At 41.9% G+C, this 14,050-nt stretch overlaps 1 protein-coding gene across 5 annotated transcripts in view; it reads right to left on the bottom strand.

Moving 5' to 3' along the window:
- The window catches only part of LOC109899607 (regulator of microtubule dynamics protein 2-like), a 54,743-nt gene that overhangs the window by 3,638 nt on the left and 37,055 nt on the right, over positions 1 to 14,050 (bottom strand). For 4 of the 5 annotated variants that reach the window (XM_020494990.2, XM_020494986.2, XM_031835853.1 and 1 more), the window contains 3 exons: positions 7,556 to 7,631; positions 5,172 to 5,249; positions 3,052 to 3,150 (listed from right to left, as the gene is read on the bottom strand). In XM_020494990.2, the coding sequence (XP_020350579.1) occupies positions 3,052 to 3,150; positions 5,172 to 5,249; positions 7,556 to 7,631 (253 nt within the window). The remainder of the gene's footprint in view (positions 1 to 3,051; positions 3,151 to 5,171; positions 5,250 to 7,555; positions 7,632 to 14,050) is intronic. The other variant, XM_020494991.2, reaches the window with a different exon arrangement.

Below are 14,050 nucleotides of genomic sequence, written 5' to 3'. Positions count from 1 at the left end.
CCACATTCAGAACCAGTTGTTTGAGTAAATGAGAAATGTACTGGTGAAGTTGAATTTGCAAGGCCTGACACACTTTACGCCATCAAACACACATCATATAGCACGACGATTCCGCCTGCACTGATCTGTCTCGTATCTCGCAAAGGGTAATGGGATAGATCAAATAAGTCCGGCTCAATGGGCTGTCATAACATTGGAAAATACTGTGTTGCATAGGTGACTTTGCCAAATGAACCCAATTTCACCGTCAAAAAGTCAGAATGAATAAACTCAGCAAAAATAGAAACGTCCTCTCACTGTCAACTGCGTTTATTTTCAGCAAACTTAACATGTGTAAATATTTGTATGAACACAACAAGATTCAACAACTGAGACATAAACTGAACAAGTTCCACAGACATGTGACTAACAGAAATGGAATAATGTGTCCCTGAACAAAGGGTGGGTCAAAATAAGTAACAGTCAGTATCTGGTGTGGCCACCAGCTGCATTAAGTACTGCAGTGCATCTCCTCCTCATGGACTGCACCAGATTTGCCAGTTCTTGCTGTGAGATGTTACCCCACTCTTCCACCAAGGCACTAGCCCTCACCCTCCGATCAAACAGGTCCCAGACGTGCTCAATAGGATTGAGATCCGGGCTCTTCTCTGGCCATGGCAGAACACTGACATTCCTGCCTTGCAGGAAATCACGCACATATCGAGCAGTATGGCTGGTGGCATTGTCATGCTGGAGGGTCATGTCAGGATGAGCATGCAGGAAGGGTAACACATCACATGAGGGAGGAGGATGTCTTCCCTGTAACGCACAGCGTTTAGATTGCCTGTAATGACAACAAGCTCAATCTGATGATGCTGTGACACACTGCCTCAGACCAGGACGGACCCTCTACCTCCAAATTGATCCCGCTCCAGGGTACAGGCCTCAGTGTAAAGCCCATTCCTCCGACCATAAATGTGAATCTGACCATCACCAATGGTGAGACACAACCGCGACTCGTCAGTGAAGAGCACTTTTTGTCAGTCCTGTCTGGTCCAGCGACAGTGGGTTTGTGCCCATAGACGACGTTGTTGCCGGTGATGTCTGGTGAGGACCTGCCTTAGAACAGGCCTACAAGCCCTCAGTACAGCCTCTCTCAGCCTATTGCGGACAGTCTGAGCACTGATGGAGGGATTGTGCGTTCCTGGTGTAACTCAGGCAGTTGTTGTTGCCATCCTGTAGCTGTCCCGCAGGTGTGATGTTCAGATGTACCGATCCTGTGCAGGTGTTGTTACACGTGGTCTGCCACTGCAAGGACGATCAGCTGTCCGTCCTGTCTCCCTGTAGCGCTGTCCTAGGCGTCTCACAGTTCGGACACTGAAATGTATTGCACTGGCCACATCTGCAGTCCTCATGCCTCCTTGCAGCATGCCTAAGGCACGTTCACGCAGATGAGCAGGTACCCTGTGCATCTTTCTTTTGGTGTTTTTCAGGGTTAGTAGAAAGGCCTCTTTAGTGTAATAAGTTTTCATAACTGTGACCTTAATTGCCTATCGTCTGTAAAGCTGTTTGTGTCTTAACAACCGTTGCACAGGTGTATGTTCATTAATTGTTTATGGTTCACTGAACGAGCATGGGAAACAGTGTTTAAACCCTTGAAGATACAATGAAGATCTGTGAAGTTATTTGGATTTTTACGAATGATCTTTGAAAGACAGGGTCCTGAAAAAGGGACGTTTCTTTTTTTTGCTGAGTTGTTAAGCTAAAACGATAAATCAGGTAATTGACTTTTTTTCTTAGTTGCTCAATTTGACATCTAGCTAAGAAGTTTGGTGCTTGAAGGAGCAGTAATATCGGAATTTGACAATGTGCACGACAACTAACTTAATCTAGTGCACACACTCAATGCTGAACACCAAATGCTTCCTCCATAAGAGCAAGCTACTCTAGCAATATTATTTTATCACAATGAGTGATTTGATTTATTAGGATCCCCATAAGCCGATACGAACGGCGACATCTTACTGGGGTCCGACACATAATGAAAAAGACATTACAGACAAAAGATTGTACAATTTACATAAATTTAAAAACATTAACACGTAGTGTGTGTGTTTTTCTGTCAGTTACGCATGTGTCAGTACATACACACAAGAAGTAGGTCACATAGGGGAGAGGCGTTGTGCCGTGAGGTGTTTCTTTATTTGTTTTTTGAAACCAGGTTTGCTGTTCAGTTGCGCTACATAAGATGGAAGGGAGTTCCATGCACTCATGGCTCTGTATAATACTGTACGTTTCCTTGAATTTGTTCTGGACCTGGAGACTGTGAAAAGACTCCCGGTGTCATCTCTGGTGGGGTGTGTCAGTGCTGTGTGTAAGTTGACTATGCAAACAAGTTGGAATTTCCAAAACATTAATGTTTCTTATAAAAGAAGAAGAATAAGTCTTTACTCAACTCTTGGTCAAGAGAGACCTGCATGCATCGTATTAATATTAGAATGAAAAGCAAGACGTGCCACTCTGTTTTTGGGCCAGCTGCAGCTTAACTTGGTCTTTCTTTGCAGCTCTTGACCCTATGGCTGGACAATAATCAGTATAAGCTCAAACTAGAGCCTGCAGGACTTGCATTGTGGAGTGTGGTGTCAAAAAAGCAGAGCATCCCTTTATTACGGACAGACCTCTCCCCGTCTTTACAACCACTGAATCAATATGTTTGGACCGTGACCGTTTACAATCTAAGGTAACGCCAAGTGATTTAGTCACCTCAACTTGTTCAACAGCAACACCATTCATTAACAGATTCAGCTGAGGTCTAGAACTTAGGGAATGACTTGTACCAAATACAAGATATTCTGGACGAGTTTTGAAGAAGCAGCTAGCTGCTGCGAGTCAGTGCAGTAAACCTCCAGTCAGCTGCTGCTACGCTCAGCTGATCCAGACATTAGTAGGAAGAAGCATACTGATCTACGGACTGATTTTTGATAATGGTTTAGGGAAGAGCAATCAATACATACTGTGTCAAATGCTTGTGCTCGACACTGCACTCCATGGTAGCGTGGAGAATAACAATACCTTGAGGAAGTTCTTCAGACCATCTTGGACCGTGGCACTCGGAGGCTCTCCAAACAATGTAGCAGCAACTTTCCTTTCAATCCACGACAGCTGAGCCACCTGAACAGAGCCAATGTATAAAGAAAGCCGTTTCAGAACATGGCAAATCAGATAAGCATTTCAACATGGTGGGTAAAGTAGAATTTAAACATGGTGGGTAAAGTAGCATTTAAACATGGTGGGTAAAGTAGCATTTAAATCTGTGCTAGTAGTATTTACAATGCATTCGATATGCATTCAGACCCCTTGACTTTTTACACATTTTGTTACGTAACAGCCTTATTTTTAAAACGATTAAATTACTTGTTTCCCTCATCAATCTACACACAATACCTGATAATGACAACGCCATAACAGAAATACCTTATTTATGTACACTACCATTCAAAAGTTTGGGGTCACTTAGAAATGTCCTTGTTTTTGAAAGAAAAGTACATTTCATATCCATTAAAATAACAACAAATTGATCAGAAATCAAGTGTAGACATTGTCAATGTTGTAAATGACTGTTGTAGGTGGAAACGGCAGATTTCTAATGGAATATCTACGTACATAGGCGTACAGAGGCCCATTATCAACAACCATCACTCCTGTGTTCTAACGGCACGTTGTGTTAGCTAATCCAAGTTTATCATTTTAAAAGGCTAATTGATCATTAGAAAACCCTTTTGCGATTATGTCTGCACAGCTGAAAACTGATTAAAGAAGTAAAAAAACAGGCCTTCTTTAGACTAGGTGAGTATCTGGAGCATCAGCATTTGTTGGTTCGATTACAGGCTCAATATGGCCAGAAACAAGGAACTTTCTTCTGAAACTCAGTCTATTCTTGTTCTGAGAAATGAAGGCTATTCCATACGAGAAATTGCCAAGAACTGAAGATTGGCCCGTCTGAGATATGGCTTTTTCTTTGCAACTCTGCCTAGAAGGCCAGCATCCCGGAGTCACCTCTTCACTTTTGAAGTTGAGTCTGGTGTTTTGCGGGGAATATCAAGGGATATGTCAGGGGAGTAAATGTGCATTTTTCACTATATAAAGAATCTTCCAAAAATACTGCTGCCAAGGACCTCTCACTCATGATTTGGAGACAATATAATCTACCATAAAAGCAGTTTCTAATCTTAACACACACCAACCCATCATGACAAACAGTGAGAATTAGAGATGTGCATCTTTCCCTTTCAAGACGATTCGATACATGTGCTCCGATACAGGAACGATACGTTTTACTTTGAAATGACTCAAAGATGCGATTTCATTCGATGCACTACAATTCGATGCACTAACATTTGCCGCATAAAGACATCCATTTTAAATTCTAAATTAAAATCTGCTGCTGATGGAGGTCATGAGCTGGGCCTCTCGGACTTGACTTCTCTGTGTGTGTGTGTGTGTGTGTAAATGATGTATTAATTACAGTGTCTTCAGAAAGTATTCATACCCCTTGACTTATTCCACATTTTGAGGTGTCAGCCTGAATTCAAAATGGATTAAATCAACAAAAGAATTCACACCCATTTACACACAATACCCCATAATAAGAAAGTACAGAAATAATAAAATACAGAAATACTATATTTACATAAGTATTCAACACAAGTCAATACTTTGTAGAAGCACTTTTGGCAGCATTAACATCTGAGTCTTTCTGGGTCTAAGAGTATTGCACGCATGGATTGTGCAACATTTCCCCATTATTATTTTCAAAATTCTGTCACATTGGTTGTTGATCATTTCTAGACAATCATTTTCAGGTCTTGCCATAGATTTTCAAGTAGATTTAAATAAAAACGGGAACTCTGACAATGTTTTGCAGAAGAAAGTAATATGAGCAAAAGGGTATATGGAGGGTGTGTGTGTGTGTGTGTGTGTGTGTGTGTAGACCACCGCCATTGTTCTTTGGCTATTGACGCCCGTTTAATTTTCTAAACTGACCCCTTTTCAGGGAGTGTATTCTTCACTGTATGGTTGACTTGGGTTAGAGTGTGTGTGTGTGTATGTGTATGTGTATGTGTATGTGTATGTGTATGTGTATGTGTGTGTGTGTGTGTGTGTGTGTGTGTGTGTGTGTGTGTGTCACATACAGCATAGCACCAGCGGCCGAGCAGGTAGTAAGACATAGGATCTTGTGGTTTCAGCTCAATGGCCTTATCCAAATGATCCTGTGAGGAAGAGAGGGAGGAAACAGAAGAGTACAGCATTCATTCATTAGACCAGACATTCTCCTATGACCTGATCGGCCCTTCTCCACGTACCCAACCACCCACAACTATTTCACAAATCTCTCACACACACACACACTTACATGAATGTATAAAAAGCTCCTATTTGTCATGCAACCCTCTCCTTTTCCCCTCCCCCTGTTCCATTTCCACTCTATCGCAAAATCAGTCTCTTTCACTCTCTCTCCCCTCTTGCTCACTTGGTCTCCCTCCAACTCTCCTCCCCTCTCTCTTTCTCTCCCCCTCTCCATACACTGCATGTTCTTCATGTCCGCCCCCCTCTCCCTCCACACCATTCAAGGCTTTGCAGGTAAACAGAGTTTGTGAAGCAACTCACAGATAAGATAAATGCTGCGTGCGGTTGTCCCAGTCTCTGCTGTTATGCAACCCTCACATCTGAGAATTAGTGAGGGGAGTTTCCTGCCAATAAGGCTAAGACATGTATAGCAGTCAATGTATAGAGGCGCTGTCCACAACTGTGTGTATAGGAACACTTTTTTACGTTTCATTTGAACAACACCTGACCTAAATAACACAGAGGGTGATTATGGCTGTCAACTTGTGGTGATGGGAGGACCCTCTAGACACAGATAGGACTCAACACTGATAGACACAGACTACAGGGGAGGTTCTGGAAAAGTACAAGCCCTGACCTCAGTTACTCTCTCTTATTATGATTAATTCCACCAATCAATCTGTGGGCCTGCTATCACCTCAGGTGCTACTAATGTACAATGCCTTCAGAAAGTATTCATACCCCTCGACTTACTCCACATCTTGTTGTGTTACAGCCTGAATTCAACATGAATTCAATATTAATATTTGTTCACCAATTTACACACAATACCCCATCATGACAAAGTGAAAACATGTTTTTTGACATTTTTGCATATTTCTTGAAAATGAAATACAGACATATCTCATTTACATAAGTATTCACACTCCTGAGTCAATACATATTAGAATCAACTTAGGCAGCGATTACAGCTATGAGTCTTTCTGGGTAAGTCTCTAAGAGCTTTGCACACCTGGATTGTACAATATTACAATTCTTCAAGCTCTGTCAAGTTATTTTATTTTGTATAATTAAAACATAGTGAACATGCAGTGAAGCCGCAAGTACATCACATTAGTGATCTAACAGCCTCCCATCCAGAGCAACACACAGAAGCAACCAGGGTCAACGCCCTGCTCAAGGGCACGTCGACAGATCTCCCACCAGCCCTCCAAGACCCCCCCCCACAGTTCCCCAAGAGCTGCCCCTCAACCATCCAAGACCCCCCCCCCCAAGAAAAAATGAATTAAATGTTCTGTCAAGCTAGTTGTTGATCATTGCTAGACAGCCATTTTCAAGTCTTGCCATAGATTTAAGTCAAAACTGCAAACAGGATGCATGTTTTGGAATATGTTTATTCGGTACAGGCTTCCTTCTTTTACTCTGTCATTTAGGTTAGTATTGTTGAATAACTACAATGTTTATCCATCTTCAGTTTTTTCCTATCACAGCCATTAGCTCTAACTGTTTTAAAGTCACCATTGGGCCTCATGGTGAAATTCCTGAGCGGTTTCCTTCCTCTCCGGCAAATGAGTTTGGAAGGACACCTGTACGTTTGTAGTGACTGGGTGTATTGATACACCATCCAGTGTAATTAATAACTTTTACCATGCTCAATGGGATATTCAATGTCTGCTTTTTTAAAATGTATTTATTATCTACCAATAGGTGCCCTTCTTTGCGAGGCACTGGAAAACCACTCTGGTCTTTGTGCTTGAATCTGTGTTTGAAATTCAGTGCTCGACTGAGGGACCTTACAATTTTCTGTATGTGTGGGGTACAGAGATGAGGTAGTCATTCAAAACTCATGCAACTTATGTGACTTGTTAAGCACATTTTTAAAACCTAAAGCTTGTTATGGCAAGCCTAAACAAGGGGTTTGAATTCTTATCAACGCCAGACATTTCAGCTTTTCATTTTTAATGAATTCGTAAAAATGTAAACAAACATAATTCCACTCTGACATTATGGGGTATCGTGTGTAGGCCAGTGACACAAAATCTTAATGTAATCCAAATTAAATTCAGGCTGTAACACAAGAGCATGTGGAAAAAGTCAAGGGGTGTGAATACTTTCTGAAGGCACAGTAGGTAAGGTCTGACATGGTTCAAGTACACAAAACAAACACTTGAAATCGGTGACCACATGAAAATATAGCTTTGTGTGTAGACGGTGTCAGAAAATCACTTACTTTGAAGATGTAGCCATTCTTTATCCTGTTCTGCACAGTCTCATACTCTGTCATGATGCCACACATTATGGCGTACCTAGAGAATAGGGATGTGCACGGTTATTCAAACATCCAAACAGAGGTTAGTATTCAAATACTTGTGTGAGTAGGCTATTCATTTTTGCGAGGCCAAAAAACTATAGGCCTAACACTGAAAAGGCTTTTTCTAAATGTGACATTGTTACATACTACAAGGATAATGTACCATATTTCTAATTATTAATTTAATAAAACAAACTTTTTAATGTAGTTTTTATGAGGTGTGCCCCATAAAAAGCCTGGCAGTTGTGTGTAGCTTGTTGCCTATGTTGGCCAATCAATATTGTTTTTGAATATTTGGATATCAGACAACAACAAAAAAGATACTATTCGAAGTGAAATTATTTCAAACCCCAAATCGAGACAAATAATTGAGAGAAGTGTTGAAAACATTTTGCTTTGTAAATTTGTCATGCCAATAAAGCCTTTTGAATTTGAAAGAAACAGATCAGGGAGAGATGGCTATAAAGAAGAGACAGGTGGAGAGAGAGAGAGAAATATTGAGGAGGGTTTGAATAGGGGTCTTTCAGTTCAGTCTTAATAATAAAAACTACAATACTGTATGTTGAAATGTTACCTAAATCGATAAAGCATGCCCAGGCAACTTTCTCCAACAGGAGTCAGGCATGATGCAGAGTAGGGAGGTGTTGGGGTGGTTGCCTGACTTACACCACCCATTTCCTGGATCACTAGCCACATCTCAGCCCAGAAGGCGCTGGAAGCCAACAACACTCATGTCACGTCCTGACCATAGAGAGCCCTTATTTTCTATGGTAGAGTAGGTCAGGGCGTGACTGGGGGTTAGAAATAATCAACTAGACTTATGTGGGGTTCTAGTATTGTTTTTCTATGTTGGTGATTTTGTATGATTCCCAATTAGAGGCAGCAGGTAATCGTTGTCTCTACATGGGGATCATATTTAAGTAGCATTTTTCTCTATTGTGTTTTGTGGGATATTGTTTATGGGTAGTTGTATGTCAGCACTCCATTGTCGTCACGTTTCGTTATTCTTTATTGTTTTGTGTGTTTCACTAAATAAAGATGTGGAACCCAGATCACGCTGCGCCTTGGTCCGTCTCTACAAACAAACGTGACAAGTCAACCTCCCAGACAAGCTCCTCACTAAACAACTTGGAGGAGAGATAAGATATGCAGCTCTGCCTCTTTTCCCTTGTTCTCACTCACAACTAAAGCTACAGTCTAATCTTTAGGAAGCTGTTCAACAGTAATTTCAATTATAGATGTGTACCCAGTGTATAGCGTCAAAAAAATGGATCACTTGGACATCATGGATTGTCAGTCCAAAACAAGTGGAGGGGCTGGTGTTCTGTTTTCAGAATCCCAGAATGTGGCTTTATTATACAGGGAACAAGGAAGAGGCTAAATGAAACAGTTCGGTCTGTACAGTGGAAGACTGGAGTAAAAACAGTCTGTAGCCTGAGGCTGTGGGTTTGGAGAGAAGAAGAATGAGGTGATCAAAGTCCTTTCACCGCAAGGCCTCTAATCCTGCTGGTACTCACAGCGGGACACAAACACTACAAAGGATCAAGGGGGTGAAAAGGTCACCTGACAGTGAAGAGGGTGGTACTGATGGTAGATGGGGATGTGTGTGTGTGTTAGTGAGCGGTGTCTGGTAGCCTGTGAAAGCCTTTTTTGGCAGGCCATGAAATAGAGACTCTCTCTTGCTGGGCTTTAATCCGATAAAATGATGCAGGCATAGTGTACTACTTAACCGGATTGCAGCTCCTAACGAAAACAGTGAAAAACTTACCGGGTTATCTAGTGTGTTGTGCCAACTGCCAATGTTAAATTATGTTGCCTGATTAGCAGGAAACTAGAAGGATTTTGTGTATGATCTGTGTAAGTACCAATATAATATGCTCCAGGTGATTTATACATGTGCAGTGCATTCGGAAAGTATTCAGACCCCTTGACTTTACAGCCTTATTCTAAAATTGATTTAAAGAAATACTCCATAATGAAAGCAAAAACTGGTTTTTAGAAATGTTTGCAAATTCATTACAAATAAAAACAGAAATAACTTATAGTATTCAGACCCTTTGCTATGAGACTCGAAACGGAGGTCAGGTGCATCCTGTTTCCATTGATCATCCTTGAGATGTTTCTACAACCTGATTGGAGTTCACCTGTGGTAAATGCAATTGACTGGACATGATTTGGAAAGGCACACACCTGTCTATATAAGGTCCCACAGTTGATAGTGCATGTCAGAGCAAAAACCAAGCCATTAGGTGGAAGGAATTGTCCGTAAAGCTCAGAGACAGGTTTGTGTCAAGGCACAGATCTGGCGAAGGTTAGAACACAGCAGCCTCCATCATTCTTAAACGGAAGAAGTTTGGCCCAGCCAAACTAAGCAATCGGGGGGCATTGGTCAGGGAGGTGACCAAGAACCTGATGGTCACGTCTGGATGAAACCTGGCACCATCCCTACGGTGAAGCATGGTGGTGGCAGCATCATACTGTGGAGATGTTTTTCAGCATCAGGGACTGGGAGACTAGTCAGGATCGAGGGAAAGATGGACGGAGCAATGTACAGAGCGATCCTTGATGAAAACCTGATCCAGTACTCAGGACCTCAGACTGGGACGAAGGTTCACCTTCCAACAGGACAACAACCCTAAGGCACACAGCCAAAACAACACAGGAGTGGCTTTGGGACGAGTCTGAATGTCCTTGATTGGCACAGCCAGAGCCCGGACTTGAGCCCGACCTGAAAATAGCTGTCCAACCTGACATAGCTTGAGAGGATCTGCAGAGAAGAATGGGAGAAACTCCCCAAATACAGGTGTGCCAAGCTTGTTGTGTCATACCCAAGAAGACTCAAGGCTGTAATCTCTGCCAAAGGTGATTCAACAAAGTACTGAGTAAAGGGTCTGAATACTTATGTAATTGTGATATCCGTTTTTTTATTTAATAGATTTGCAAATTTTTCTAAAAACCTGTTTTTGCTTTGCCATTATGGGTGTTTTGTGTAGATAGATGAGGGAAAAAACAATTGTATTCATTCTAGAATGAGGCTGTAACGTAACAAAATGTGGAAAAAGTCAAGGGGTCTGAATACTTTCTGAATGCACTGTACGTGCTATATGTGTTTGGCCTATAAGCCACCTATTCAAATAAGACAAAGAGAAGTCAAGTGCCACCCACACCACACTCAAGAGAACCTTTGTCTATTCTCTGCCAAAGCATTGGTGGGCAAGTTGTATATAACTGTAACAAAAAGGTGCTTGTTTATGTTCTAATGGCAGTGCAAGGTGCGGCCACACCACTGCTGGTTGGCGCTCTATGAGTGGGGAGCTCCACAATACCACAGGAGCAGAGATCCTATCTGCAGCTTTTAGCCGACTGGTTTCCAATGAAAACATTCTGCTGTGTGATTATGAGCTTTAGCAAGTTCTGCACCACCGACCGGCTAGCTACCTCTTATGAAGAAACACGGCAGTGGATTGATGATAACTGGGTTGTTCCGACTTCCAACATGGTGTGAACTATTACATGTAACTGGAATTGAATGAACAGTGACCACAGCTGGACTAAGTGAGACCATTAAAAATAATGGCCTGATGATTCCAGTTGCACTGGCCCTTACATTCTTATTGAGGAAGGTAAATTGGACCTAATCCTCCAACTATTAAAGTTAGGGGATGTAAAGAAGTCTGACAGTGTCTAGGGAGCCACCTGGGAAACACCTTTTAGAGCCAACATAACCCATTTATAACACATTCAACAAGCAATACATATAGCATTTCATAACGGTTTGTCAATAACCGCAAGTTGATGTAGTGAGAGTGAATAAAAAGCCTGCAAGGAGCAGTGTGTAACCGCCTAGGATAAACCATTCAGAGAAAATTATAGCTTTAGTAGAAATGTACACACGCGATTGTCAGGAGTGCAAATACAGTAGGGAAAAAATCTTGTCCAAGTTTATTGGTCACGTACATCCATTTGTAGATGTTAGTGCAGGTGCAGCGAAATGCTTGTGTTTCTTGCTCTAACAGTGCAGTAATAACTAGCAAAAAATAATAAAACAATACACTGGTGATGTGCGGGTTGACTCATAACCTGCAGTTCCTGTGGTTATATCTGCGGGGCGGATGAATTTAGGGTCATAAAATATTGTGTGGATGAATGCACCATTGTTGTGAAATGTATAGCTAGCTATAGGCTACATTGAGGTTTTTCTTTCATTATTTAAGCTATTTGTCATTAGTGCGTAGGCTAAGCCAAAGCTTACGTGCGGCAAATAGACGAGACGGAAATCGCCAAATGCTTTTGGGAATGGGCAGAAAAAGTTACCTGCGATTCACAGATGCAAAAAGGACAATGTGTCTGTGGAATTAAGTTTATTTCAATAAGAGAAAAGCTGTGAAATGGAGAGTTATAAATAAAGAGAAAGGAAAAGTATTGTTTGGGAAAGACTTGGTGAAGTTGTAAAAGAGGATGATAGCAGCTTTGCCATGTGGGATGATTGTGAAGCACTATACAAATGTTACAGTCACAAGACAGGGACTTAAAATAGACTTATGGCACATCCAGGGAACAGTAGCTTACTGTTCAGATGGTTAAATGGAAACTGAAATCTCGGCACTTTTTTGTTGTTGCATTTTCTCCGCGAAAGAAGTAGAAATTACGGAACTTTACTTTTGTCAACTAAATTAAAGCATTCATTCAATTGATTTATGACATTCTGGTGAACAAGAGTTTATTTAGTCTTCTAGCGCAACATACGATGACAGAAGAGAAACAGCATGTATCTAATTACAGCGGAGTTGACTTAGAAACAGCATAACAAAATCTCGGAAATTATAAGCAGAAACCTAAACTACATCTAAATGACGCAACAAAGAAAGAAGAACATTCAGCCGTTTTTGACTGTAGCCTACAGGGTGCGGGCCTCAGATTTTCACATTAAGGCGGAAGGTTGCAGATGGGTTATTAGCAATTGCGGGCTGGTGCAGGTGAACAAACAGCACCACAACAATACATACAAAAACAATACAAAATAAAAAGTAAAGATATTAAGAAATATCAAAATGAGCAATGTCAGAGACCGTGTATAAATACATATACATATAATGTAGACAGTGCACAAAATATTTGGAACACTGTCCTAATATTGAGTTGTACCCCCCACCCCACGATTACCCTCAGAAGAGCCTCAATTCATCAGGGCATGGACTCTAGACGGTGTCGAAAGCGTTCCATAGGGATGCTGGCCGATGTTGATTCCAATTATTCCCACAGATGTGTGAAGTTGGCTGGATGTCTTTTGGGTGGTGGACAATTCTTGATACACACGGGAAACTACCATACCCCATTCAAAGGCACTTACATATTTTGTCTTGCCCATTCAACCTCTGAATGGCACACATTCAGTGCATTCGAAACGTATTCAGACTGCTTGACTTTTTCAACATTTTGTTACGTTAAAGCCTTATTCTAAAATGCATTAAATTGTTGTTGCCCCCCCCCCCAATCAATCTACACACAATACCCCATAATGACAAAGCAAAAAGTTTTTTTTTTTAAATAAAAAACTAGGTCCTCCCGGGTGGCGCAGTGGTTAAGGGCGCTGTACTGCAGTGCCAGCTGTGCCACCAGAGACTCTGGGTTCGTGCCCAGGCTCTGTCGTAACCGGCCGCGACCGGGAGGTCCGTGGAGCGACACACAATTGGCCTAGCATCGTCTGGGTTAGGGAGGGTTTGGCCGGTAGGGATATCCTTGTCTCATCACGCACCAACGACTCCTGTGGCGGGCCGTGCGCAGTGCCAGGTGCACGGTGTTTCCTCTGACACATTGGTGCGGCTGGTTTCTGGGTTGGATGCGCTCTGTGTTAAGAAGCAGTGCGGCTTGGTTGGGTTGTGTATCGGAGGACGCATGACTTTCAACCTTCGTCTCTCCCGAGCCCGTATGGGAGTTGTAGCGATGAGACAAGATAGTAGCTACTAAACAATTGGATACCACGAAATTGGGGAGAAAAGGGGATTCTTTTTTTGTTTAAAAAAAATCACAATTACATAAGTATTCACACCCTTTACCAAGTACTTTGTTGAAGCACCTTTGGCAGCCTTGAGTCTTCTTCGGTATGACGCTGCAAGCTTAGCACATCTGTATTTGGGGAGTTTCTCCCATTCTTCTTTGAAGATCCTCTCAAGCTCTGTCAGGTTGGATGGGAAGTACCACTGCACAGCTATTTTCATGTTTCTCCGGAGATGTTCGATCGGGTTCAAGTCCAGACTCAAGGACATTCAGAGACATTCAGAGACTTGTCCCAAAGTCACTCCTGCGTTATCTTGGCTGTGTGCTTAGGGTCATTCCTTTAGTGCCTTGTTGCACATTGTGTATTATGTATTCTTTTCACTCTGTCATTTCGTTCATAATTGTAGAGTCACTACA

The sequence above is a fragment of the Oncorhynchus kisutch genome, linkage group LG11 (assembly GCF_002021735.2).
Source record: "Oncorhynchus kisutch isolate 150728-3 linkage group LG11, Okis_V2, whole genome shotgun sequence".
NCBI lineage: Eukaryota > Metazoa > Chordata > Actinopteri > Salmoniformes > Salmonidae > Oncorhynchus > Oncorhynchus kisutch.
The sequence above is the reverse complement of the archived record's forward strand: the minus strand, read 5'-3'. Positions and strand labels throughout refer to the sequence as shown.